The 27,924-nt window shown below is 43.6% G+C and overlaps 1 protein-coding gene across 1 annotated transcript; it reads right to left on the reverse strand.

Annotated features, from left to right (window-relative positions):
* Positions 1-27,907, reverse strand: rtn3 (reticulon 3). Its single transcript, XM_080742379.1, has 7 exons — positions 27,622-27,907; positions 7,071-7,278; positions 5,543-5,681; positions 4,358-4,427; positions 2,885-2,931; positions 1,334-1,392; positions 1-966 (listed from the first exon to the last, which is right to left on the reverse strand). Exons 1-7 carry the CDS (start codon positions 27,710-27,712, stop codon positions 915-917), a joined length of 666 nt encoding a protein of 221 aa, XP_080598505.1. The 5' UTR covers positions 27,713-27,907; the 3' UTR covers positions 1-914.
* Positions 27,908-27,924: the final 17 nt, after the last annotated feature.

Genomic DNA, 27,924 nt, shown 5'->3' on the forward strand with positions numbered 1-27,924 from the left:
GGTGTTCCAATCCTTTTATTTCAACCTGCTCCGTGGGCTTTGAGAACAAAAGAAAATGGTTTCAGTGCATTGCAGAAACTTACATACATAAGTGTCTTTAAGGTGAACAGAAAAAATATATATAACCCATAACTCAATAACTAGCCACTCAGTAACAGAGGAAACCCAGTCTCACCTTCCGAAAACTAAACTTCGCTTCCGTTTTTGTTCAAACAAATTCATACTATTAATACAACTGTTGTAAAGGGTGAGAGAGCAGGGAAAGAATAGCCACAACTACACCTAAAAAGGTTATTTATTCTATTTTCCTTTTTTTTTTTTTTACGGTTTTCTCTTTTTTCCCCAGATTTTCTAGCCTGTGTCTTCCTTTTACTTTCAGAGAAATGTGTCATTAAAAGTACAGACATTTGCTTTTTGCGAGACAAACACCCATCTTTGTAAAACGTAAAATGCCGCACATCCCCCTCTGTCACTGTGCTCTTCACAAACCAGGTCATAGATTCAGTCTAGTTCACTTGACCCTGCCTCTGTTTGTTATTTATCTTTTTACACACTGTGGCACACCCAAGACAGGCAACCGGTCACAGCATCTTATCCTTTTCCTCCGCCAGCTACGCGCCTTCCTGTCTTGCCCAGGTGCACGTATTTTTTTTCTTCTCCTAATGCTTGTAGTTAAGCTCTGCAGTAGTTTACATTGAATATTGAGTAGCTCAGATTTATTTTCTTGTACTAGCTGGTTCAGTGCGGTGGGGTGGCGGGCGGTAACGTGGTTGGAGGATGGATGGATGGATGGGGGGTTAGATATGGGACAGGGGGAGAGGACAGGGGGGAAGGAGGTTAAAGGGCAGTGAAGGGTACGTTTAGGATGAAGATGATTATGAAGATGATAATGGTCAGGGGGGTGGGGAGGGAGATCATTCCGTTTTGCCACGCTTCATCATGGTTCCGGGGAGTTTTTCTTGCAACCTGGGGGGGAAAAGAGCAAACAGGACAAATATGATGTTACCATCATGATGAATGTGGATCTCTCAGTATATCTGTCATGTGTGTATGTGTGTCTCTCTTTATGTGCTGAAGGGGAGGATCTTTTCTACACGTATTCTTGTATTTGTGTAGAATGCACAATTTAGAAATGTGTGCTATTGTGTAATTTGTTATCTTGAGTAAAGCCAGATTTTTACTTAATTGTAAGAGAGTGTCACATGGCAAAAATAGCTAATTTATACTGTATCTAACGCATCTCAAATGCAACACGTTTTGAACTTGTAGATCGGTTATTTTCACTGTACGACACAGACGCACGGTGGACGCACTGGTAAATAGCTTCACTTACTTGGCCATTGTGGAGTTGACTTGAGTACGTACAATGTCAATGTACTGATCGATCTGGGTCTAGAGGAGAGGAGAGAGAGAGGGGAGGAGTCAAACACGATGCATTTTTATATGGTAAGACACTACATTTGTAGAGGTATTTCACAGCAAAATCCTCAGCGATGATTCAACTGTGACAGTGTAAATACTAACCATTACGGATCAATTTCTACACTTACTTTTAGTCACTGAGGATTGTGCTGTGTAGAATTTACACACATCAGTCACGGTCAATAGTTGTACCACAGTCACTCAGTCAGTTATTTTTGGAGCTGTGTGAAGCACAGGCTCCCTATACGTGGCCGTGTGGGTCTGTCTGTGTGTCTGTCTGTGTGTCTGTATGTAGCCTGAACTTCCTAAACTTCGGCACGCTACTAGTCCCACAGTTTTGCCACCACACACTCGCGCCATATGTCAAATCGACCGGCTTACTCGGGAATAGTGGGCTAGTAACTTGCTAAGAGAAAGGTTCAATAGTTTAATTGATATTAATTTATTAGTGAATTAATTTTCCCCATTGACTTATAATGGGAATTGCACAAACTCACATTCAATTATTTGTCTCTCGCAAACCATAGGGGCTAGAGTTTCAAGACTTGGAGAGGAGGTTCATAATGATTTCAAGGATTAAATAAAAAATAATTGTGTCATTTGGCCGCATGGTGGCGCCATAACACCCCACTTTACGTTTTGGCCTGTAACTCTTGAACCGTAGGTCGGAAAATTAAAAATATTTTTTCCCTGGATTCCTTGGGTCATGACGCAGCTCCCCATATAGGCCACGCCCATTTGCGCCATGATAGATTTTCCGCCATCTTGAATTTTCTCCAAAACACACTTTTTGCTCTTTTCCTACATATTTTCTTCAAATGTCACAAAAATCGGTACACATGATCCACACACACACACACACACACACACACACACACACACACACACACACACACACACACACACACACACACACACACACACACACACACACACACACACACACACACACACACACACACACACACACACACAGCTCCACTTCACACGGGTGTGATTTTTATATTCTGCACACACATGCATCGACACAGAAACTCAAAACCAAATGCGGCATGAGTTCTTCGGATCTGATTGAACTCCATCCCCGAGAGACCAGATTTCCCATCTAAATGAAAGCAGTCCGGTATCAAATTCAGCGCGATTGGCTCAACCGATGGAAGATCCCGTTTCTTATGAATGGGGGCCAATGACATTTATTCAATGTTACGGTCGGTGACATTCATCTTGTTGTTACTGGCACAGTGACTTTGCATTATCTATGCTGCTGGGTACAAGATGGCAACGATAGGCTCCAGTGTGCGATAAAGGCTTTAGTCATTCAGTGAGCTCATCCTGAAAGGAGCGAGTGCTGATGGGTGTTTGCCGCCAGCACTATGATGTCACTGCTGCCACTGGAGGAAGGGTTTTCTGATTCACTGCGAGGCAAGCACATCAGTTTTTGACACAAAGACCGCAGTCTTACCTTGTTTTTCTCGTAGACCGGGGGAACGGCAAAGAGGAGGATGTCACCTGGACAGAAGATGAATGGAGAGAGATGTTATCAAGTGTGTTGTCTGTTGTGTGTGAATCTAACACATAAAGTTCAAGTGTCTACGGGTTTGTCTTGTCTGTGTGCCAGCCTGACAAGATTATGGCCAAATATGGACACACACACAGTGTCCAGTGACTTGAATACCAGCTCAAGACACCGCTACCAATGTAACGCCTTCTTTGTTATACCATCTAATGAAGCATAAATGTCTTAAAAACATTTCATAAATACATTGTAAAGTATGTCGCTGTCAGGCAGAAACCTCAAATCTCTACATTTCAACGCTCTGTTTTTTTATCATCATACAAGAGAGATCGGCTATTTTCACACATTTTTAAAGGTTTTTAAAAAAAGGATAAAAGATAAACCGTTAGTGTCAGGTTTCCACCTGACACTAACTACGTACAGTATATGCATTGCACATGCCAGCAACCATGATGTACTTTCACACGGATGTTTCACAGGGTGCAGCAATAACATTTAAGAAGAGTCAGAACGTGAGATCGATCAGTTAAGTGTTCAGGAAAGGGACGTGCCAAAGCTGCACTTACAGTAAGCGAACGCACGTTGACAGTCTTGGAACATGGCGGAACGGCCCCATTAGGCGGGGCTGAGCGAACACACAGCTGACCGTCCATCTGATGATGGTGCAGTCTGGGCAGCCAGGCAGCAACCACTCCAACCCCCTTACTGCCTTTTATCTGGCTCTCCAGCCCCGGTTAAAAGGCTGACAGCACTGGACTAAATGAACCCGACGGCCCTTTTACAACACCCTGGGGTCTTAAAAGCCTCATCGAGTTGTTTGCAATGTTAAAATGTGCTGCTGTTTAAGCATAAATCATAATGCCTTATCCTCAGAGTAAAGTACTTTTGGCATGCCCTAAACTGCACATGTAAATGTCAATGTGTATTCTGGATTCAACTGTTACTTTAAATCTTAGTGTAATAGAAACTGTTTCTCTTTTTTTGTATCAACCACTTGAACCCTAGCGTCCATAATTATATTCAGAGAACTTTAGCCAAAAAATAGCAGATTTTCGGCAAAGAGGTTTGGTGTAGAGGGGAAAAAGAGCAGACTAAGTACAGAATGAAAGGTCAAGTTAATTAAGTATTGACATTCAAGTGGTTAAATATTTGAAATTGACATGAATCCAAAATATACTGAGGATTGTGCTGTCAAACAATGAAACTATGTGTAATCTCTGAAAAGGTTGTGGGGGTCCCTGCATCATCTCTCTCTCAACTAAGGGGTTCTTGGCCTGAAAACGTTGAAGACCCCTGATCTAATACACACATTGTGCATCATTGTAAAATGTAAACATACAGCCAGGCTAAGGCTCTTGGTTAGTTGGTTAGGCTGCCATCGTGTTTACACCAATTGCTTTCAGTCCCCTGGGGCCTTACCTAGGATGAGGATGGTGATCCCGTTGAAGACAGCTCCCACATATGTCATCAGCCACATGACCACAGCCAGCTGTGAGAGGAAAACAATAAAGTGAGCATGAGTTAGAACCAGCCGTTCCCAAACCGAGGACCCCCAAATAGCCATATCCTTTGGCTGCACACCCCCATTACAATATGGCAAAAAAAAAACAACAACAAACACAATTCTTTTTTTGCCATCTTTAACAACTACAATATCTTCAGAAACGATGTGGCGTGGCATCATGTGAATCCCCACGAGGCACCGCAATTAAATCTTGACACATTTCTATCAAAAGGATTTGCAGCAATATAGCAAAGCAGTGAGTATGACATGGCTAATGCCAAAGGGCTTAAGAGGGGAGGAATTGAGGGGGGAGAGGAGGGCTGGGATGTGAACTGCTGATAGAATGGGCTCGGAAATCCTTGTGACTGCACAGAGTATTATCTCTACTTGGCTGCACTTAGGATAGACTGTCGCACTGCTTCGATGCTTGCTTGGTATGTGTAGTTAGCTTCCTACCGCTGCCATTAAACGGCAGCACTGCTTCTCTCAGTACTGTAGCTCTCTTCCTCCATTCTCCTCTCCCCTCCCTCTGAAGATACAGTATCTGATGATGCTAATCCCTGTTCCTGAACAGTGTCTTATATCAGTGTTTCTCAACTCTGGTCCTGGGAACTCACACTATAGTCTATCACCAATTTATACTCCAGTCGACAAATCTGACATGGATCCAAAGCAGTTAGTTAACTAGTTGGTTGGTTGAATAGAAAACAACGTACAAATTGGTTTGGTTCCCACAGGACCACTGCATAAAATCAATGATATAAAGAACTAATTATAATGACGACCTCCTTCCTGTCTTTCCCACGTTACTGAGTGCTGTTGTGAAAAACTGCTAAGTATTACAAACCCTACGATGAAGGTTGTAGGCGTTAAAGCTTCATCGCTGTGCAGGGAGAGTTATAAAAAGACTGCTGCGCAACAGACACCTCCAAAGAGAAAGAGAGAGAGAGAGGGGGAGTGGTAATAGTTTGCTGTCAACAGTAGCCAGAGAAACGTGTGCAGCAGTCAAACACGATCGCATGGTCAAATGGGGGATGACACTGAGCAATGACTGTGGTCCAGTCTTTGCGTCCGTCTGGTTTAACTGAGGCCATGCCCACCTTCAGGGAGTCCACGAGGTCCTCGACCAGGAAGAGGCGGCTCAACTGCTTGAGGGCTCGGTTGATGTAGGTCAAACTCTTGTCCACGTGCTTGCGGAAGGTCTCAGGGGCAATGCTGACATCCTTATCCATCAGCGCTCTGCGGAGGAGGAGGGGAATAATACAAAATGAGGTTAACCGGCTATGTGTTAATTGTTACGTTAATAATTAGCCCACTCTAACCATCCACTTTGGTTTGGAGTTGCTCTGGATCCAACCTAATTATTTAATACCATGACAAAGCTACTCGATTTAATCCGTTTCTTTGATCTAAGGTTATTTACTTCAAAAGGAATACTTCAACCCCAAAAGGACTTTTCCTCCCCGCCCATCAGTTATTCACCCCGTGAAGCCTTGAATACACGGATAGGTTTAGTTTGTGCACATGCATGTGAACTCAGCTCGTGACCCCACATGCAGGTGCGTTCCTCATTCATGCGTGAGACTGTTTACACCGAAAGTGTTCCTAAATAGAAACGTTTCAGCTACGTTGCTGTGTTTTTGATGTACTGAAGATATGACTGGATGGAAGACACTAGAATATATGACATGAGTTATTTGAGAGCTTACAAACTATTTATTTTATAGTTTTGCTGTTCTTAATCTTTGCAGCCAATGAACTTCAATTCATCAAGTATATTCTTTGTCTGGATTCTTCCTTCACCGTGAAGGAATGCGACACACAAACGTTCTGCATGAATTTAAGGCTTCACCTGGTGAGTAACTGAGAGAAAACAAAGCGGATTTCCTTTCATGGTCTTCCTCCTTCCTTGCCATTTAGGTTCTCCATTCTTAATTTCCCTTTGTTTTAAATAGGAAATAAGATGTTCTTAATCAGATTTCTTTGCTTTCCAATCTGTGTTGTGTACTTGAATAAGTGCTCCCCTCAGGCTCTGGCTCAACCATAAAGGTTGTTCTATAAATAAAGGTAGCAGAAACTGATTCGCTCAGACGGGTGTAATATCATGCGCCACCATGCATGCAGGCCCTCGCACTCCGTTTGAGAGAGGTTTTTAGAAGCATGTCACTTCAAAGAGGTGCTTGATACTGAAACAGTGGGAGTCCAGGGTTAAAAACACAAATTCAATTTCATTTCTGCGTGCTGTAGTCAAATTTAGTAGGACAAATTATAAGGTTTAACTTTTGTTGCATATTCTACAAAGATAATCTTCAGACAATCTGATTGGTAAATTCTAACCATGTTATTAAAGCTAATTAAATACAATGAGACGTTTTTGTCTGTTGTCGAGTGTTATTTAGGGAGCTAGCTAGCCTTCTTATTTTATTGTTTTTATTCTTACCAGACCATTAACACTTTGTTGTAGCGAGACCGTTTTGCCATATTTATATTGGTTACACATTGTATCGCGCACTTGTACTGTAGCTACAGGTACCGTCTTCCCTTCACAACATGACACCGCAGAAACGGTGACACCTTCCCGCTCTCACACATCTCCCTGGCCACCGACCCACCACCACCTTTACTCACTTGAAGGGGTGTCCATCGTTGGACTTCTGCACGGCCTGCACGACAGACTTGTAGATGCGGAAGGTGATGGTGACGCACAGCAGGGCCAGCAGCAGGTAGGACGCCACACTGATGACGCTGAACGCGGCCAGCGACAGAAGCAGCAGCATGGACAGGCCGAAGACCACGCCCGTCTTCTTGGGGTCCCGCCAGTGTATCAGGTCGATGACTGAAGACCGAGACAGAGAGAGAGAGAGAGAGAGAAAGATGGAGGAAGGGAATGGGGTGAGGGGTGGGATTAGATGAGATACGTAAGATAAAACCCTTATTGATTTCAAAGAGGGAGCGGGAAATTGGGTCCTTACAGCCGCCGGTGACAGGAAATGGATAGAGTTTCAATCTAAAATAGAATTAATTAATTGAAAAATAGAACGGAAAAATGCTAAAATACAGTAACTCTGATGAATAGAGTGAAGTGTAAGAATGCGTTTGTTTGCGATTTAAGGCCAGAAGAAGATTGGTTGGGGAGATAAAAAAAACATAGCAAAGGAACCTGAATTGTATATTTCAACAGAAACGCACATACTCTCCACGTGCGCTTGTAAAAACAAACATGAGTGGGAGCACACAGGACCTGTAGCCATCGAGATGATCTCAAACCTCAGAGCCCATGAAACGCCATGAATAATACACGACGCACCGCGGCTCCCTTCTGGCGTCTCAGGGCACGTTATCGGCCACGTTACGTGTTTTTTGTGTTGCATGTCTGCAAGGAGTCCGTACATGCATAAGTGATAGCCTGTGTGTGCTTGGCTGTTATGTAATGCAGTCAGTGGTGGTGCGGGGGCTCTCCTATACATCCTCCGGCGTGTGTAGTGCAGAGGGGCATTTAAAAAAGCTAAAAAGACCTATGCAGAGTACCACGTGGATCTATGCCTCAGGGGGTTTGCAGGCCCGTGTGTTCCAATGAATCTATGGCAGCACAGAGGGCCTTGTGTATCTCTCGCCTTGTCTCCCTTTCTTCATGCAATCTCTCTCTCCCACTCTCTTTTTCTTCCTATATTTTGCGATCTCACACACTATCTCAGAACGAAAGTGCCGTTTGCCCTTTGTGTGTGTGTGTGTGTGTGTGTGTGTGTGTGTGTGTGTGTGTGTGTGTGTGTGTGTGTGTGTGTCCGTGTGTGTGTGTGTGTGTCCGTCCAGTTCAACATTTCTGACAACAAGGTGGCAGGCTGGGCTCTAGGGATGGGACGATATGAAAATTTCATATCACAATTATTGTGACCAAAGATTTCACGATTTACGATATTATCGTGATAACCAAGATATCCCCAACATCCATCACGCGTTGTGAGCTTGTAGATCGGTTATTTTTTGGCAAAGACATTTGATAGAGAGTGAAAAAAAAAAAGACTGCATCAAGTACGTATATTATAAGTTCCTTTTACCAATTATAGAGGGTTTAAGTGGTACTGGATATGCAGCTCGGCAAATAAAAGGTGAATTGATCCCAGTGTATGGCGGAGGACGATTTCATGATAAATTAAATCGTTTTTATCACGATAAACGATAATATCGCTTATCGTCCCATCCCTACTGGGCTCCTAACCAAGAAAAAGAGCTTACAGACTCTGAAATGTTGATAGCACTCCTCTGTCGATTTCCTCTTTTCTGTCCGTCTGGCAGAAAAAGCTCAAACCCTATGAATCCACACTTGAGCTCACACACTGTGTAACAGATAAAGGGATGGCATGAATGTGTGGTTGCGCACACATGTACTGTTAAGTGCTCACGCTGACCAAATGCACCGATGTGCACAACAGTAGACGGAGAAGCACAAACGGGCAACACACCACACACAGGCAAAGCCCACTACTAGTCTGGCAAATGGACCGGGAGCTGCCTGGTACTAACTGTGACATGCAGGCATTGGTGGACAACTCGAGTACTGTATTTAGGTAAAAAAAAAAAAAAAAAATGATCAGTACTTTAATTGAGTTGTATTTTGTGATATTTATGACTTTTCACTCCACTACTACTCTTCATATAGTACTTTTGAATCCACAAAATTTCTAGGAAGTGGAAAAAGTACATTTTGAATTACTAGGAAGGGAAAAAGTACATTTTGAATTACTAGGAAGGGAAAAAGTACATTATTAATTCAAGTCTCCGTGGGGTGAGTGATCGAAAAAATATATATATTTTCACCCAGCTATTATCACCATTATTTAATTTCATTTTTATTTTATTCATGTCTACATCTTCATACAGCAATGCATTGATATAATAATAATGTAATGCATGCTACTGTACTTTTGAACGCTTAAGTATTGTAAACAAATTTTAACTCAAGTACAAATTTGACAGAGCAACGTTCACTTGTAGTCGAGTAATATTTGACCGAGAGCATCTACTTCAACTCAAGTACTGTGGTTGAGTACGGTGTCCACCACTGCATGCAGGACAGCCTCGCCCCCCTCCCCAGACACACACACACACACACACACACACACACACACACATCACCACCACGCAGTAATGAACAGCACACACTAGAGTTGCAGCATGCGATGCACCTCAGGCATGGCTTGTCAAAATGGGGCAGCTAACTACAATCAATATGACCGTATGTTACCAGCTGCTCGGTGGCTAACAACAAGACGGGCAATGAGCATTTATGATGTCTAATTGGGAATAGAAACGTAATATTCCTTGGAGATCGTTTATTAGCAATAGAATAGGGAAATGTATTTCTATTCAGTTTCTGCAGGGTATTTCAACAGAAGCGAATAGAAATGTTCACTTGTAAACTAAATGGCATCAACTATATATATAATTATTGCCCATACGTCAATGTGGCAGCAATGTATTGTATTTCAATACAAACCTAAGCCAACAGGCTTAGGTTTGGCTTACCTAAGCTAACCTATAATTGAGAAGGCTTACTTCTCGATATAGACAATGTGTATGGAATCTGTGGATCATTGGGGAAAAACTCAATTTAATGAAAGGCTATACAAACCGTTTAATTAAATGATAAATGAAATGAATGTACAATAAAATATTTGCACCACAGACGGAATGATGTCCGACATAATTGATAAGAAAATGTGTATCTTCTGTCTGGAAAAATATAAAGTATTTATAATGTCCTGATTCCTGAATGTGTAATGTGTCAAGTAGGCGGGGAGAAAGAAAAAAAAGTTGTTTTCAAGAAGAACACTCATCCCTGATAGGCTTGTTGTGCCGTCGTTGAAACAAGAGCAAAAACACAGAGCACCCTCTTTCTGCATCCATTGTTTCTGCTGCTGCTGGCTGCTGAGCTCGCGATGAGAGCATGAGCGGGGTTTCCTCACCCAGCACTGCAGGGGTCTAAGTCCCCTCCCAGCATGCTTTGCTGGTACCCACAGGGAGGCAGCCTGCGTTTGACGGACCTCGTTCATTATCCCTGCTCCCTCCCTCTCTGCGTTACCGAGGCCCCAGATCTATCGGGAGGTCCCAGTGGCAGTGCAGCCGCAGTGGCCTGCTTTCTACCTTGCTTGTGCAGTGTGTAGCTCTTAAAGCTACAGGCACCGCTCAGCCTCCGTAGGCCTGTTACTGTAAAATGTGTGTCTGTGGCTGTATGGGCATAGTGTGAAGAGTGTGTGTGCATGTTCTCTCTCTCACACACACACACATACACACACACACGTCTATTTGTGCGTGGCCTCTTTAAAACATAGCCACACCTAAACCTCTAAATCCTTTACAGATTCACCCCCCCCCCCCCCACAGTGACTCAGCATGACCATCTGAGTAGCCATCAGCTGGGTGAAGCTGAAACTGGATTGTCCCCCCATGGGATTAATACTGTCTACAAAGAGTCAAATGCCATAGGTGATTACAAACAGCAGTGTGACAGATTCAAGTCTGATTCAAGTATTCACATGATTCTCCCACATGTGGTCCCACCCAGCACAGATATGTTATGTTGAATGGGCCACGTCAATTTCAACTCTAGAACTTTAAAAGGTGTAGCAGCAGAATGTATGGTGGCCAAGTGGGTTCTTGGGAACTGGTATGGCGAGGCAGCATTAACGCGGTAGTTTTGTCCGTTGTCTCCCTCTCACATCAGAGACAGAGGTAATTTGTATTGCATTGATGCCCGAATTACAATAACATAACTTTAAGAGTTACTTTTTCTTTTTTCCAATTTAAACCAGTCGCTGTCCTACCCAACACCTGGTGTCAAGATGTCTCTGTGGAAGAATAGAGATCACCTCCAACACTGCAGATGAGTTCATTTAATTAGAATAATTAGTACCATACAGATTGGTTCAAAACATTATAAGTCTCATCTTAATGCTCAATTTATAGTTGGAATCTTCAGTGAGCAACATGGTAGTATGGCGTAATGTAAGTTGGCCAGTAGTGTTAACAATGGACGTTATCCAGCTAAAACAGGCACGCCCCATGAAATAAACTCTCACCTAACCAAGCATACCCCGCCTAATAACCTACAGAGTTGTAGAACAGCACTGCAGAGAGGAGACTAAAATAGCATTGAGGTTCACAGGCTGAGGGAGAGAGGACTCAACGACTTAGGACAGCAAACCAGAAGAGCTCCTTCAACAGAACAAAGTCATTATAGCCTACACAGAGTAACAGAGTGGAGGCTGAGAAACTTGGACACGTCTTGACAAAAGGAAAACGTGTCAAAACTGACCCATTCACTGTGGGGCTCCTGAAGTACTCTTTCCCCTAGTTTCTGGTTGCCTGAGAGACCAGCCCACAAATTCCATGATGTGCCAAGTGTTGGTCATGTACTACTATGTACGTACACTGCATGTGTCAGGAATCAGGATTACTGTCTGCATACCAGCCTCTGTGCATGTGTCTCCCTTCCTTTGTGTGCAGTGTGTGGGGAGGGGGTGTATTGGCACTGGCAGTGCATAGGTTTGACTAGTTCCAGCTGCTATACATTTATAGCTCTGAACACTAGGCCCTGTCCAACTGACGTGATTAGCATGCAGTCCACAAATTGGCTCCCAACACATTATGATTGGAACGGTTCTCATATTCCTGACATATCGTTTTACACAGGCTCAAGGAGACATGATGAGGAGGAGAGGTCAGGGGAGGACCAAAACCTCTTTAGGGCAGCAAGCTAATTAGCTAAGTTAACATCCTGCCTCTACGTTATCACACAAAATAATTAAAGAGGCCCAAAGGCTCACAAACATCCGATTAATTTAGAATTACTTCCCTATTTGGGATTGACTCTCATTTATAACATAAAAATGTAATACAGCATGATATATTCATGATTTGACTTCTATTTAAAAAACAAAAAAAATCATCTAATGTCTAATCTCACACCAACGGTCATCTCCCGACAAAACGCAGAGTGCTGTGGAAAGTTGCATCAAAGCAGAAACCTGACACTGAGGATGGACTGTGCTGCCTGATGTCAAGGGGCCCAGCAAGCAGACACTCATACACCATGTCTAAAAACCCACCAATGCCAAACAGCTAAGGACATAGGGCAGGACAAAGGGTCAGAGTCTTAAGCATTGGGGGGGGGGGGGACTCCTGTGTTATTAGTGACACACTACTGCCCTTGCAGAGTCACTATGACCTGAGTAACCTCTACAGCTTTGGTGTGCCATAAAGTTCTCTCTCACGAACTGCCATTACCGTTATGATCAATAGATACGTATAGGTTTAGCCTGCTCTTCAAATACATGCAGCCCTATTCGCTATAAAGGGATTCAAACATTTTGAGTAGGATCACAGGCAGTTAACTAAGGAGACCAAGTTAAGTACTTTTGAGGTGTCTGCATGAGAGGTTAGCAGGCCTACAGCCCAGAGGAAGGAAAGTGTTACCTGAGAAGTGGGTTAGTATTGCTGTCAAAACATGCTCAGCAAGGTAGTAGGCCTCGGCCACCAACTCCTCGATGACCTCTACCTCTTTGGAATATTTGCGGGGCGGAGGATTGGCAGTCGAGGTACAGGAGGACTGCTGTGTTGATGTGCTGTTGGGGTCAGCTTCGTCTGAAGCCTTCCGACTTGGTTGCTCGTCCTCCTGACTGCTGCTCAGCTCTTTGAGAGCACTGATGGTGAGGCGTTCCTGTTCGAGATCCAGCACCACAGTTGGGTGGGACTGGTCTGATTTGGGGTACTCGATGTTGGCGAGAGCTTGGCGGAGGTCACCAGGGTCTTCATCCTGTCTGGACTTGAGGCATTCCCTCATGAAATCCACAAAACTATCGGTGGCAGGTTCAATGCTTTCTAGGCCACTAGTTGTGTCAGGTGTACGGTGTCCTGCTTTGGTGTCGTTCTGGCTGTCTGAACAAATTTTCTGTGGGGGAAGGGATTTTCTATTTGTCACGTCATCTGAAAAGTCATTCACGTTCTCTTTGATGCTGCTCGGTGGTTCAGTTTGGAAACAGGAATACGGGTCTTTAGGGTATTCTCTTGGAGATGGCGGACCTCCCTTGGGAGAGGAATCCTCATCACCCAGTGAGGTGATGTTGTCCAGTTCATGAGAGCCCTTTGGTGCATCATATTTTGTGGTGTTTGCACTTAGTGATCCAATATGAATCTGTGAGTCTGTAGAAGAGGTGTCGTGAGCATGGTTCAGGTCTTTGTCAAAGTCGTCGTCCAAGGCAGAGGGTACATCTGCATCATAATCATCAAATGTCATCTGTCTGTCATATACGTCATCCATCATGTAACCCTGTTTGACATCCATGTTGATGTCTTCACCAACTTTAGACAGGGTGTCTTGAGCTGTACCCTGGGAAGTAATGCCAGGTTTGACTAGAATATCTTGCACGTCATCCGACCACTCGTCGTCATTATTTGGGAATTCCACCTCTTCGTTTCTTATGGAAGGTTTGGCAGTGAAAGGGGAAGGTTTGTCATTTGACTCTGTGCAGGACATCTGCAATTTCTCATCTTGACCAAAATCCGAAGTTGTTGCAGTTGAGACTGCAGCATTCTTTACCTCATCAGCCTTGGCCTCGTGGTCTGATCCAGGTTCAGATTTACGGATCTTGTGTTCGGGAGAGCATTCGGCATCAGATTCCACAGGCGAGGATGGGGGGGAATATCCTCCCATTAATTCTGTTTCTAAGGGGCAGGTCCTGGTTGACTCGGATTTAGCCACCTCTGGCTGTGGTTCGGGAGCTTGAGGGACTTTGTTAGACGGGTCCTTTACAACCTCATAGCCCTCATCTTCCTCCTCTTGGTCCATCTCCTCATCACTATAATTTGGCTCATCCGTCTCGATGACATTGATCGTTGGGACCTGCATTGGTTTTTTCTCAGGGATGGCTGGTGTGGTAGCCATTTCCTCAGTGGGGAGGGAGGGCTCTGGAAGGGCTGTTTTCGGAGTAGGGTCCTTTGAGTGTCCTGGAACAGAAGAGGACGAAATAGCGACTCCGTCCTCGATGACAGTATCATCCGAGTCTCCTGAGCTGTCCACTTCACTGCTATCTGCACCCCATGGGGTCTTCTTCTTGGCTTCCAAAGCCTTACATTTTGCATCAACAGTAGTAGGTGGGGAAGGAGGGGGAGATGGGGAGCCAAAGCCTGCAGGAGGGGCAGGAGAAACAGGGAGCTCAGAGTCCAGGTTTGGTGGAGCCTGGGCACCAGATTTCTCCTGCTGTTCCCACATGTAGGCAGTTGGTAAAAAGCTAATGTCAAACTCTGCCTCCTCCTCTTCGCTTTGCTGCTTTGGCGGTTCATTGAACTTCTCTTTCAATTTTGGAGCTTCAATGGGAGAGTCCATGAAAGCATCAGGGACGCTTGCAAAAGCGGCAGGGACATCTGGTATAACTATACCTCCCACCTTCACGTCCTTGGTAATAGCACTCTTCTCTGACACTGGGGTGCGTTTTTTTAAATCTACAGCATCATCAAAGTCTGGCACTGGAGGTAAATGGGCCCGCATCCAGTCTGCTGTGTCTTCAAACTCAGTGACTTGTCGTGACTCTCCAAGGACTTCAAATGGAGATTCTGGTGACTCCACATCGGTGGAACCTCCAGAGCCCCCATAACCTCCAGAACCACCTCTCTTATGGACAGATGAGGGGATTGGCTCAGTGGGAGTCGTGGGAGACTTTTCAAAGTCGTGAGAGACTTTTCGTTCTCTAAAGTGAGAGAAACCTCCATCGCTCCTAAAGTCTGGTTCTTTCTTCTTGGCAGCAAGAGACTCCAGAGCCTTTATTCTCTCAGATATAGGAAGCAGCTTAATTGGTGAATCTGGTTGTCCATCAGGCGGCCCTGCTTCACTCCCATAATTCCCAGGTGAGAACGAGCCTGGTTGTGAAGAATATCGAAGGGAGGTGGCCACACCGTCAGAGGGCTTGTCAGAGCCCAGGACCACTCTCTTATCTGCCTTGCCATGCAGAGACAGCAGAGGTGGATAGGAGAAAGGAGGGAATAAAAGTCACAGACACTCAAGTCCCATGCACTTCCAGTATAACTTAGTGAGGCCTTAATGTTACAGCCCAAGCAGTCATGCATTGCGTCATGAAACAGTAATATTGGTTTAATGAATGGCATCTACCTGTGTGCATGCTGCTCTGAACCATTACAAAATGTTGCCATTGAGGACTCAATGGGGCAACAAAGAATGATTCACATGATCAAAATGAAGCAGCTTCAAACAAAATAAATAAGTTGATAACAGTGTAAATTGCTGTATTGTTATGGATGAAGGTCTCTTCACTAATCTTTATATGGTTTTAGAGTAGTGCGTTTTGTTGTCACAAGTTACATATGCACGAGAGAAGGTTGAAGTGTCAACTATTCCCAGCGGCTTTTGATTTTAAAGAGATTCCTAAATCTGGTACTGTTCATTTCATTTCATTTGAGTTGAACTTAGTTACTTTTATTAGAGGCTTCATACCATGGAACTTAGTCCTGGTTCGTTCTCAAAGTACAACAATGCTTAGTTTAGATTCAGCAATGTCAGAGAGCTGACATTTTTTGTTTTATCGTCATCGTTTCATCCATCAGGTCATGTCCTAAAAAGTTGTGGATAAAAAAGAAGAAAATACATCTGCTGGGTTTAAATATGGAGAGAAGGAGTTAACATCATTCCACCTGAGCCCGCTCTCTACAAGAGCCTCTCTCTGTGTAACATGAATGACTTTGAGAGAGCTGTTGAGTAGTCACTTCATGTCAAGATGCCTTTGACAGAGAGCACAGAGGAAGGATATCACAACTGAATGTGAAAATCGAAATGAAATCTAATGCTTGTCTGGGAAGTTAAGTCAACAAAAACAAAAAAGGAAACACTTGTATACTACACATTACCTTCAACGGGTCAAGGAAATATCTAGCTATTATAACTCCAGAAGTCAAATTAGTGTGTATTATGTCCCATTTTAAATCTCATCATTTGAAAACTAAAAGAGTAGGGGCGCCCGCTGGCCTACTGGTCCAGGCGCATACCACTTAGGCATTACCACATAGGCATGGATGCCTGGCGGCGTTGCCGGGTCGATTCCCGATCCGGACAACCTTTGCCACATGTCACTCCCCATCTCTCCCCCCATTTCCTGTCAGTCTACTGTCCTTTCAATAAAGGCATAAAAGCCCCAAAACAAATTAAAAAAGGGCCCTTCTCCAGAATATATTCAATTGGGTATTGTATAATTCAGCAGCTAAGCACAAATTCAATTATTGAAAGCAGACAAATGTAAGACCTTCAGAACAACCATGTTCAATCCTGGACCACAACACTAGAAAACAAAAAGTATATTTAATGTTCTTTACAATTAATTTTGACTCCTGAACTGCATTTAGACAATAAATAAGCACACATTTCCCACAATGACAGTTGGAGTCTGTACAAATACAGTAGGCCCCCTTTCCTCATTGTTAATCAACAGAACATGTAACTAAAGCACATACCGCAAGTGAATTAAGAGAGTACCCATTTAGTGGCTACTGAACAATGTCTTGGTGTGGGATTGGTCTCTTGGTCTCTAAATAATACGGCCTACTCTGCCTTGACAATCTGAGCACTAAAACAGTGGTTCTCAACCTGTGGTTCGGGAGGGTCCCCAGGTTATTAACGTAATGTGCAACATTGTTTTCTCACTCAACAGTAAACAAACCAACTTAGAGGGCATCTGCACATTTCTAAAGTGACAATTTGACGCCGTTGTGAGCATGTAGATCTGCTATAGATGCAATAGAACCGCGTTATACAAACTCTTAGTGCTCGTCAGGGTGGGGGGGTGGTCCCCAGTTAAAATATGATTATTTTGGGGGTCGTGGCCTGAAAAGGTTGAGAACCACTGCACTAAAATTTCCACCATTTCCTTATGCCATAGCCGAGGTGACAGTTTTGAGTCCGTTTTTTCAATGGTACTAGGAACTCCCTGCCTGTGATGCAGTGCCATGGGGATCCTCGGGGCTCTGTGTCCGTAAGATGTTCCAAGCAACTGTTCCAATAATTACATGATCCCTTCCCTTTCAATGCTGAAGGCGCCCCCATCATTTTCAACACCCAGTGTCAAGCGACCGTGACGGCAGCTATATTGGGAGGTGTGCGTCAGCTGCCCAACTCAACCTCTACAAGCCAATCACTAGCTACGGGTGAATTTTCGCTTCAACTTTGAGCAAACATTCAAATCAGGTAAACCATTTTTTATTTTATTTTTTGTAAAGCAGATAGGACAATCTGTTTTGGGGGGCCAAGAGCTACTTATTGCTTGTCCACCCAAATGTCAAAAGGATCAAGATTAAACTATTATGCCATTTCAAATATCACGATTAACTTGACAGATTACAGATTACTGAATATATTTCCTGCGCTGTTATTGTCTGCTGGTGTGAACCCTGTGTTAATAGTGTGGTTAGGCTGACCTCGTAGCCACTGTAGTGGCCCTTCACAGGACTTGTTTGCCATGGGTGCACAACTGACTGACTGGTGCACTTTGTCTTAGTTGGGACCCCCGCCTCCCCTCTCACTCATAGCCACAGTAAAATGCATTGTTCAAACTAGGCCACATGAATGGACCTTCCATTTAGCAGACAGCAATGGTAGTTGTTTGGCTGCACACTGGTAAACAAATTCCAAAACAACAGCTACTGCACCCCAGGCACAAGCCAAAGGAAATGTCACTTGATTAGAACTATTAAGACTCCAACCCATACTACCAAGGACGAGGCTCCCTTTGAGCAGGATTCAGATAAAGCGGTCAGCAATCTTGTTTTGTGCTAGCTCACTGTTCATGTGCCATCTTCCTAATGAAAGCATCACTGGTCTGTAACTTCCATGCTCTTGTCTCTTATGTAACCACTGCTCTCTGCAGTAATTGGAGTTGAGTGGAGTTGTGTGCACTTAACTATCTGGGAAGGGCATAAAAAAGACTGATGGACTGGCAAATCCTCCTGCTAAACTGACTGCCTTTGCCAAGGCCTCCTTCCAGAATGATGCTTACAGTACGTGCCTACTGCCTAGGCAGCAGATGTCTGGCTAGAGGCACATTTTCTCAAAGTTTGTTATGACTGCCATAATCAGTCCATGAATGAGTTTTGATCCTCTGTAAATCTACTCTCTATCAACTCTCTGACAATAACTCAACACTGACTACTCCGTGAAATTTACTTTCACTTCAGGGGAGTCATTTTAAAAGTGCAAATAGTTGAAAAAATAAATAAACGTAAAATGTTTAAATGATTAGTACAAGGCAGGATACTGTGCTTCACAAACATTCAGCTGACAAAGCCCTGGTATCTGTTATCGATAAAAGCCTAGCAATCCACAGGTCAGGCACTTTTTTCTGCAGAGCAGGTGAGTCAATATGATACGGGATCAAATTCCACAGGGCACGGTCGTGTCATCATCTCTAATTAGTGATGAACACTATACGTCTTACGTGAGATAAGCCCTGAGAGTGAGATTACCTTTGGACTTCATATGGTAGTTCTGACTGTCATTGTTTAACTTCACCCATACATTCATATTCAATATACTATATGTAAGATAAAAGGAAATGAGGGACATTCAAATAACTTCATTGTTACATACTGTTTCTGGCTTAGAGCCATCCAACCTTTTGTTTTGGATTTACTGGCATTTATTTTATCTTTTGATTGATCACTTTCACCATAATGACATTATGTTGTCAGTGACCTATCCCAGGATGGCAATGACTCCACCCATAGGAGTGGTGGCAGAATGGTTTGATTTTCCAGTCACCACATTTGAATCGAATGAGAACATTTTTTGTGCTTGAGCAGTAACCAGTGTGAACAATACACCAAACTATATTCTTTTCTGTGAGAGAATGACCCATGACAGGCTTCCAGACATGTTGGGTCTATGCCAAGGCAGACTGAAGCCGTTTTTAGAGAGAATTGTAGTCCAATACCTAACAAGGATACTTATTAAAGCCTTTATTTTGGCACTAGCAAATATCAAAGGACATCTGTATGATTCAGTATTTCACTCATGGACGATCACTGAAAGCGCCGCTCTCCCATCAACACAATACTTTAATTAACTTAAAAATGTTTTGATTTTATTCTAATTACTTAGCTAATTAATTGAACACTCACTGAATCAATTAAGGCATATCCTTCTGGAAACACTACCATCAGGATAGAAAGATTTAGATTTATTGGCATTTACCATGTAAGAGGTTGAGTAGTCCTAAAACATGCCAGGAAAATGTACACCAAACAACGTATTTCGTACTGTATCTCATTTGGTGACAATCCATTTACTTTGCTATCAACTATGGTTTATCTACAAAGCAAATGTTCCAGCCTAGACTTTGAAAATGGTGTTGTGGTAGGCAACATTAAAGGGATAGTTCATCCCCCAAAATGACTTTCTCCTATCGATTACTCACCCCATGGAGACTTGAATTCATGGATAGTCTTTAGGTTTTTGTCACATTCCTAAGCTTTGATGAGACTCTTTGTGTCTCCATAGGGAGGCCAAATCCATGAATTCAAGTCTCTGTGGTTTGGGTAATCAATAGGAAAAGAAATGCCATTTTGGGGTGAACTCAAATGAACCTGAAAACAAAAGGGCAACAAAATCAGACAGTTGCTAGATGAAAGAAACCCTACTTTTTAAGCTCCAGCGTGGAGGTGAGACATGCAGAGAGCCTAAGAAGAAGCCATAAGCAGGTGGCAAGCAGCAGTGGAAGACACAAAACCCCTGGGTGGCAGATGATCCCTCACCAGTGCCGCTCGTCCTCCAGGGCCTGGTTGCCGCTACAGGGGCTTTGGGGGGCATATATACCCACAGACACTGTGGCTAGATGAAAGGTAGGCTCCCCCTGGGGCAACAGCTTGATCCATTTTTAGCTTTTTGCTTCCTGGCGAAGTGAACTTGAACTTCTCCCTGCTTTCTTAAAATAAGGTGGCAATCTTGGGATTATATTGGATCCTACCGTGAGCGCTGCTGACCTAAATAATGCCAGCTAGCAGGCCGCAAGGACTGAAATGGATCAGATTGTCATCATCTGTTGGGACTTGGTTTTACATTGTCTTTTCATTTGTGTATATTCTTTATACTGGAAATGGGTAAGAACAGGGAGCAGGGGGTGTCAAAATGGGGAAGAAACTACATTTTAATCATGCGTGTTACACATGCGATGCTAGGTGGAGGCTATATACAACTGTCATTTAAAATTTGATCTATTGGAAAATGAAAGCATATGGCTATTCAATGCAACAACGCAAATAGATTGAAGGATCAAGTGCTTCTAATGCACTTGGCTAAGGCAAACCTTTACATCACACAGAGAGTGTGTATTCTACACGTGTAAACTAAATTTGCACTAAGGCCTCAGGTCGGCCATTTATGTTTTTATATTTAATCTCCAGTTGGGGAGAGTTGAAATAATTACAAGTACCATATGCTGCTGGAAAACAACGGTGGAGCTATGCTGCCCCAGTGTAGCTGTCAAGGATCACGAGCATTGGAAGCAGATGGGCTGCTGTTACAAACCTTCTACGAGGAGGGCTGGGTAACAGCAGTCAGGATAAGGATTGCATCCAGGTTAGGATTAGCAGCATAGTAATGTATTTATTAATCTATTTATTTGTGCAAGCCCTTTTTAAACATTTCCATGGTCTGGCCTAGAGAAGGAGAGGGGCACTAGAGAGAGGGATGGAGAGAGCATTACAGCAAGCGAGCAAGAAGAGAGACAGGAAAGGGAGAGAGATAAAAAAGGTTGAGAGAGGGAGAAGAGCAGGCGAGCAGCGTAAGAGAACCATACACTTGCCTTGAGGAGACTGAATGAGAGATACAGGCGAAGAGGAAAGAAAGGAATCTGAAAAAATAAAGGACAGAAGAATGAACATTCTACAAAAGTAGAAAATAAGTCCTATCCTCCACCACCCCCCCATTCTTAAAAGGCATTTACCGTAAATAAATCAAAACCACTTACTCTATCCAGCTGTAACAACTCCATATCAAATACTGCAAAAACACTTACTGTACATTCACTCCACCCCATGCATATACCGGTACTCTCCATATATACAATATACCATCAGCAAATTCTTAACACATGCATATAACATTTGCTATGCAGGCAGGACTGACACAAAAACAGACAACTTACAACTAATGACATAGCAATTAAACTATTGCAATAGCATCTACCAATATATCATACCACTTAAAAGGGACTGTTGTTCCTCTTTTCCTCCGGTGAAATTCTTAAATTGTTCTCCCATGGTCTACTTTGTTACCTCCAGATGCTGGCCCGGACACCCACACTGCCCTCACTTGATGGGAATTATGTAACCTTGCACATTTCTGACTCACTTCTGAACCTCGTGATATTTTATTTTGTTTTTTTAAACAATGTCTGCCATTGTAGAGCAAAATCATCTCAACAGCCTCCACAGTGTGGAGGAGCTCGTGGTTGTGTTTTGCGTCTACATATTGAGCACACACAGAGAAACTTCTTTTTGCCAACAACCCTGCATGTGCACGTACATCATAGCACAGGGCAAGCCGCAGAGCAGCGTGCCTCAGAACACGTTTAGGGAGATTCTGGGCCTTGCCCGAGGGCACTTCAGGAGTGCAGTGGGTTCGCTTCCCTACTCACTCCACCGCTACCTCACTGTAGCAACGATCCAACCCATATGTCTAATGGTTTAGGCAGGAGAGAGCATTTGAAGAACGTCTGGAGCTGTGACTAAGGGCTTAAGATGTGTGTGTGTGTGAGCTGCACGTTTATCAAGCGGGAGTGGCTACTGGCTATCATATCGCCGGCATGGACGTTTTTTTGAGCGGTGGTCACAACGCTCCTATACGTGGCGGTGTGTGTGGGTCTGTCTGTATGTAGCCTCTGGTGTAGCCTGAGTACCCTGGGTGACCAGAGAGGTGCTGTTGAGTCTAGCCTGCCCTGAGCATCAACTGCAATACGCACACACACACACACACACACACACACACACACACAAAAATAATTGTGTCATTTGGCCGCATGGTGGCACCATAACACCCCACTTTACGTTTTGGCCTGTAACTCTTGAACCGTAGGTCGGAAAATTAAAAATATTTTTTCCCTGGATTCCTTGGGTCATGACGCATCTCCCCATATAGGCCACGCCCATTTGCGCCATGATAGATTTTCCGCCATCTTGAATTTTCTCCAAAACACACTTTTTGCTCCTTTTCCTACATATTTTCTTCAAATGTCACAAAAATCGGTACACATGATCCACACACACACACACACACACACACACACACACACACACACACACACACACACACACACACACACACACACACACACACACACACACACACACACACACCCCCCCCCCCCCCCCCCCCCCCCCCCACGACCACCGCTCAGTTCACACGGGTGTGATTTTTTTAGACAGGCTGGACAGGTTGGCGAGCCCTTGTGTTGCAGCATTCCTCTCAGGTTCATGCCAACGGCTCAGCCATCTCATTACCACACCCAGATGTCAAAAATGGTTAGTGTGAAAATACTTTAGACACTTAAGCCCCAGTGCACGTAAAAGACAGACACATATATACGCACATACACAATTTGTTTCTACCAACTGTGTTGGGGAAGGTCACAATAATAGTTAATGGTCAGTTTCCCGCACTGCTGGCCTGGCGGTCCAGGCACCTAGGCTCTTGAGTAGCCTGACAGTGCGTCATGGGTTCAAGTCCCATTCCCGATGATCTTTACTGCATGTATCTCCCCATCTCTCTCTCTTTCCGTTTCCTGTCCATCTCTACTACAGCAACAAATAAAGGCCCCAAAATATTTATACTTTTAGTTATATTCCCAATCCCATCTCTGTTTTGAAACCTAGGTATGTTTTTTGTTTTTATGTACGATTGGTGATTGTGGAAAGCATCAGGCATGTCATTCAGGGACAAGTGTTCAATGTCCATTCATTATCACAGCAGCTCACACTGTGGTTCTTCTGTGACTTATCAGTCATGGCCAGGCACGACCAGAGGTCAATTGCATTGCTACTTTGCCTCAAGCTACCCAGTCTGGGAGAATCAGTTGAGGGTGGGTGAGTGGGGCAAATGCCCCCGATGGAGTTAATGATAGAGTCGCGGTGGGGGGGTTTACTGTCATCTCAGTCACGCCTACCATTTCTGTCCCTGTGCTGGCACTGTCCAGTAATGACACCAAAAACCCCTCATGGTTATTTTGCTGTCTCAGCCCGACTCAGTGACCTTAGTGATTATAGTCAGCTTCCAGCGCAGAGAGGGAGGAGATAGAGAGAGAGAGAGAGTGAGAGAGAGAAATTGAGAGAGGGAGAGGAAAGCCAAAAGAACTACATGTTCTCTCCAGACTCCTATTGAAGCTAGGGCAGCCATATCAGCGTCTGGACTCCTGCTACATGCCCTCGATCATTCCTTGGACAAATTATGGCTCTGATCACAGCCTAAAAATGTTCATCTGAAAATCTTAACCTGTTTTTTACATTGTGAAGTTTTCTTAGCCAAACTGAACAGAGAATGTTTTCTGCATCTGGCCTTGGCTAATGACAACAGGTGCATTACCAACTCATAGCAAAGTCTGGACTTTTAGGTACGAGTCATATTGGGAAGTGGCCTTTGACTGTCTGTACCACCTAGCACTTGTGAGGTGAGGTTAGGTGACAATGACATGAACATTAACTGTCAGGGCCCATTTCCTTTTTTTTTGGTACATACATATAACACATATTTAATTAATGGCTGTACTTGTACTGGAAGATATACAAATTACAAAACACGAAATATTCCAAGATAAATCAAATAGCCTGTTGTGAGTGTTGACTGCACATACATGTAGCCTACTAGAACAGGCCAAATGGAAAGGCAAGTTGGGAGTCATTAGCAATCATGCTCAACAAGTCAAGTTTACTGGAGAGTTGGCTCAAAACTAACTTCCCCTTGGGAGGAACAGCCCAGAGGAAGAACATTGTTGAATTGTTTGGTCTTGCTCCTGTTAAATTAATGTGACTTTACTAGCTTATTATTACGAAGCTACCAAGTACCAACTACCGCTACCTGTGTTATTGCTCTGGAATGTTCAAGTGTATACAGTTGACTTGTGAGTGTACTTAAAACATTTACATGTTTTCTTTAACCGCAAGTACTTATCTGCTCATAGACGTACAAACTGGCACTGTCATCGCGTATAAAACTGATCCCAGTCAGGAACATAAGCACTGGAAATAGAAGCATGAAAGATGTCTTTCCAAACCAAAACATCCTCTGAACATCTGCTGCCAATGTAGTTTAAGAAATTAGGTCTTCAATTTGAAACATGTCACTCCCTTTGTGGCCAGAGGCACTCATCGCTTTGCCACTCAAGTGTATTGGGCTCATCGGCAGCAAAAAGTGGCAGAGACAGCCCAAACCATCTGGTACCTCACTAGGCATCCAAGGTTGGCAAGCAAGATAGACAATAGAATGGATCACTGAAGCTAGTCTTTTGATTCTTAATATCAAGCAGTTAAAAAGAGACGATAAAATCATTATTTGTGTTTTGAAAATTACAAACGATACATAGTAATGGCCATTATTTATATGAGAATTTGAAAATGTATATACAAAACAAGGTAGCCCGCACTCACTTTTCGTTGCTCCAATTTTTATTTAGCAAGCAGCAAGTAAAATAGACGTTTCGACCGTGAGGTCTTCTTCAGTACGAAAAGTGAGTGCGGGCTACCTTGTTTTGTATTTAGTATTACTGCACTGTCAGTTATAGCTCAGCACCGAAGACAGGAGGATGTGCGTTATTTTTTCTCTAAAAATTTGAAAATGTATGGCATTTTCAAATCATGCTGTTATTTGACAATAGCCTGACATTTCCATACATTTATGATTTATTGTCAGAGCCAACGGCCAAGCAAACATATTCACAGCTAGCAGTCTGACATGCCGGGATATTTAGCTCATATGATAGGAAGTATAATTCTATAAAGCATTACTAACCTTTTCAATAAGCATGGACATAATTGCCATCATATGATCATATAGAGAAAATATACTACAGTTCATGTCTAGTGTGGGTGATGTTCAGATCAAACAGCATTCCAGATGCTGGGGTGGGGTCTGGGACCCTGCTGCCCCACCCTGCTAGACAATAAACGTCATTTTATATCCTGGGAGGCAACAGTCAAGAGTGTATCCCTTTGTTGTCATACCTTATCTTCCTTTACGCTGCCCTTAATCTAGATATTAAACAAGCAACACTGTAAATGAGTGTTTTCAGCTAATGAAATTGGTAGTGGAGCAAATTATTAAGGGTCTGTTTTTGTAATATCGACGTAGGGGGAGTTTAGAGTCTGTTTACCATTCACCCACACAACAAGGGGGATAGCAGGTGTCTCTGAGGTCCTCCCTTCATTCTGCCATGTGTACACCAAAATGTGTGACTCGTCAAATTCTGTGCCTCAAGAGGTCGCCGCTTTGTGGTTTTCCCGCATACATACGCTCTTGGACAGATACGAGCGTGACAAGCATTTTTCATCATGTTCGATAACAGCCGTCCCGTCATGACTGTAACTACACTAAGCTAACAACAAATTCCAGCCGCATCATTCACGCATCAAGTGTGTTCCGTGTGTGGATGTCAATTTTATGTGTGGCTGAGAACAAGGCTGGTTAAAGAGCATACCTTTTCACACAACCACAAGTTTCCAATTCTATGGAATTGTTTATGACATTTGCGATTGGATAAGATCATTCATGTTCGGATTGTTCGCTGAATTTGGCGAAAATCGCTAACACGGGCCGTGGGCGTCACAGAATTCAACAGGTCACCAATGTAGGTATCACACGGATAACAATGCCTCATTGCCTCTGCAGTGCAGAACATCCGCCGTCGCGGCATGAAGTCATTTCAACAAAACGCGTAAAATATCACACAGTGTTCATGCCAAGAAGTCAACGTTTGGTGTAAACATAGATTAGAGCCAGTAGCGTTTACGTTATGGGGATGTTATGTACGGGGATTGGTTGTAAACCCTGCCCAGGGCCTAACTACATAAAGACCACGATGACTCAACCTAAACATGCGCTCTCTCTTTCACTCTGAGTCTTTGCACATTTTGGATTTGATGGCAACTTCCTTTTTTTTTTTCCACAGCCTTGTGGTTTTCTCTACCGTGAAAGCTGACCCGGGGAAGAACAGCAAGCAACTCAACCCACAACACAGTTGTTCCTGATGATAAGATAGATAGATCACTTTACTACTGACACAACGACAACAACACGGCCTGTCCTGTTGTTAACCTGAGTACTGTCCAAGTTCACCACAGGTGTTCCTCCTTTTGTTCATCAGGTAATACGCACGTTAACAACCGGTGCAACGGCCAACACATGACATACTTAACTTAACACATAATATACACAGAGTAGACACTAGCTCTGGTCCATAGCGTTATGGTAGTTCTGTTCTCCTTAACGCTATGTCACCGATGAGCCCTTGCGCCCGCAGTAAAAGCTGCGTACTCTCGTTTGTAGTACAAAAATAAAAAAGACAGTTTCTATATTCACCAAAACAAATGCGTCTTTAGGGAGTTGAAAGCCTACTTTCCTTAGTGGGAACCTTCTGAGCCCCCCACCTCACGTCTAAAATACACTTTTTTAGCCAGAAAAGAAAATATTTCACCGGTTCACCGGAAGGCAAAATCTGGTCAATGGGATTTTCTATTGGCGAGATCTGTAGAGGGCGGTGTGGAGTAGGTAAAACCTCCGCTGAATGTTTGTCTTTTCTGGTCAAAAAGTGTATTTTAGACGTGAGATGGGGGCTCCGAGTGTTCCCACCAAGGAGACTAGTCTTACAACAGAACCGTCTTTGTATGTTTTGGTGAGTAGCGAAAGTGTATTTTTTTATTTTGACTACAGACGAGAAGGGCTCATGGTGACACAGCGTTATGGAGAACGCTAAGGACCAGAGCAACATAGTCAGTCACATACAAAGAACACACTATTTGGTACTGCGTAAAAAACATTTGCATGCATGCAAGTTTGTAGGAACGTGTTGGCTGGCATAGCATACAATTCAAAGCGTCTCTTATATAACAAACAAAACACGCAAATCATCGTCTACCGTCTTACCGGCGGACGGCTTTACTGAGGCAGCAGCTGAGTTCTGGCCGTCTGTGCCTTGTGACGAAGAGATCTGAGTGGACTGAGTCATTGGATCCATTTTGTTCTTTAGTTTAAGTCGTACACGAAAGAAGAAAAAAATATGATGCGTTTGTTTGCACTTGTGTGTCGGCAAAACGACGATGGTCCTCTTTACGGTTTACTTCCTCGTTGTTATTGATTAATTCCCCCCCAAGAAGAAAGAGCGGGACGCAGCGTTGCTTCTCTCTGAGTACCTTCCACGCGCACGTCTCGAGCGAGCACTGACCGTTC

Source organism: Nannobrachium achirus, assembly GCF_963921795.1.
Source record: "Nannobrachium achirus genome assembly, chromosome: 14".
Lineage (NCBI taxonomy): Eukaryota > Metazoa > Chordata > Actinopteri > Myctophiformes > Myctophidae > Nannobrachium > Nannobrachium achirus.

Excerpts from the sequence above, each read along its gene's own strand:
- rtn3 (XM_080742379.1), bottom strand. The coding sequence starts at position 27,712 with ATGGATCCAATGACTCAGTCCACTCAGATCTCTTCGTCACAAGGCACA. Across the intron at positions 4,428-5,542 it reads ACCTCGTGGACTCCCTGAAG|CTGGCTGTGGTCATGTGGCT; the intron begins GTGGGCATGGCC and ends TTCCTCTCACAG. Across the intron at positions 2,932-4,357 it reads GATCACCATCCTCATCCTAG|GTGACATCCTCCTCTTTGCC; the intron begins GTAAGGCCCCAG and ends TCTTCTGTCCAG.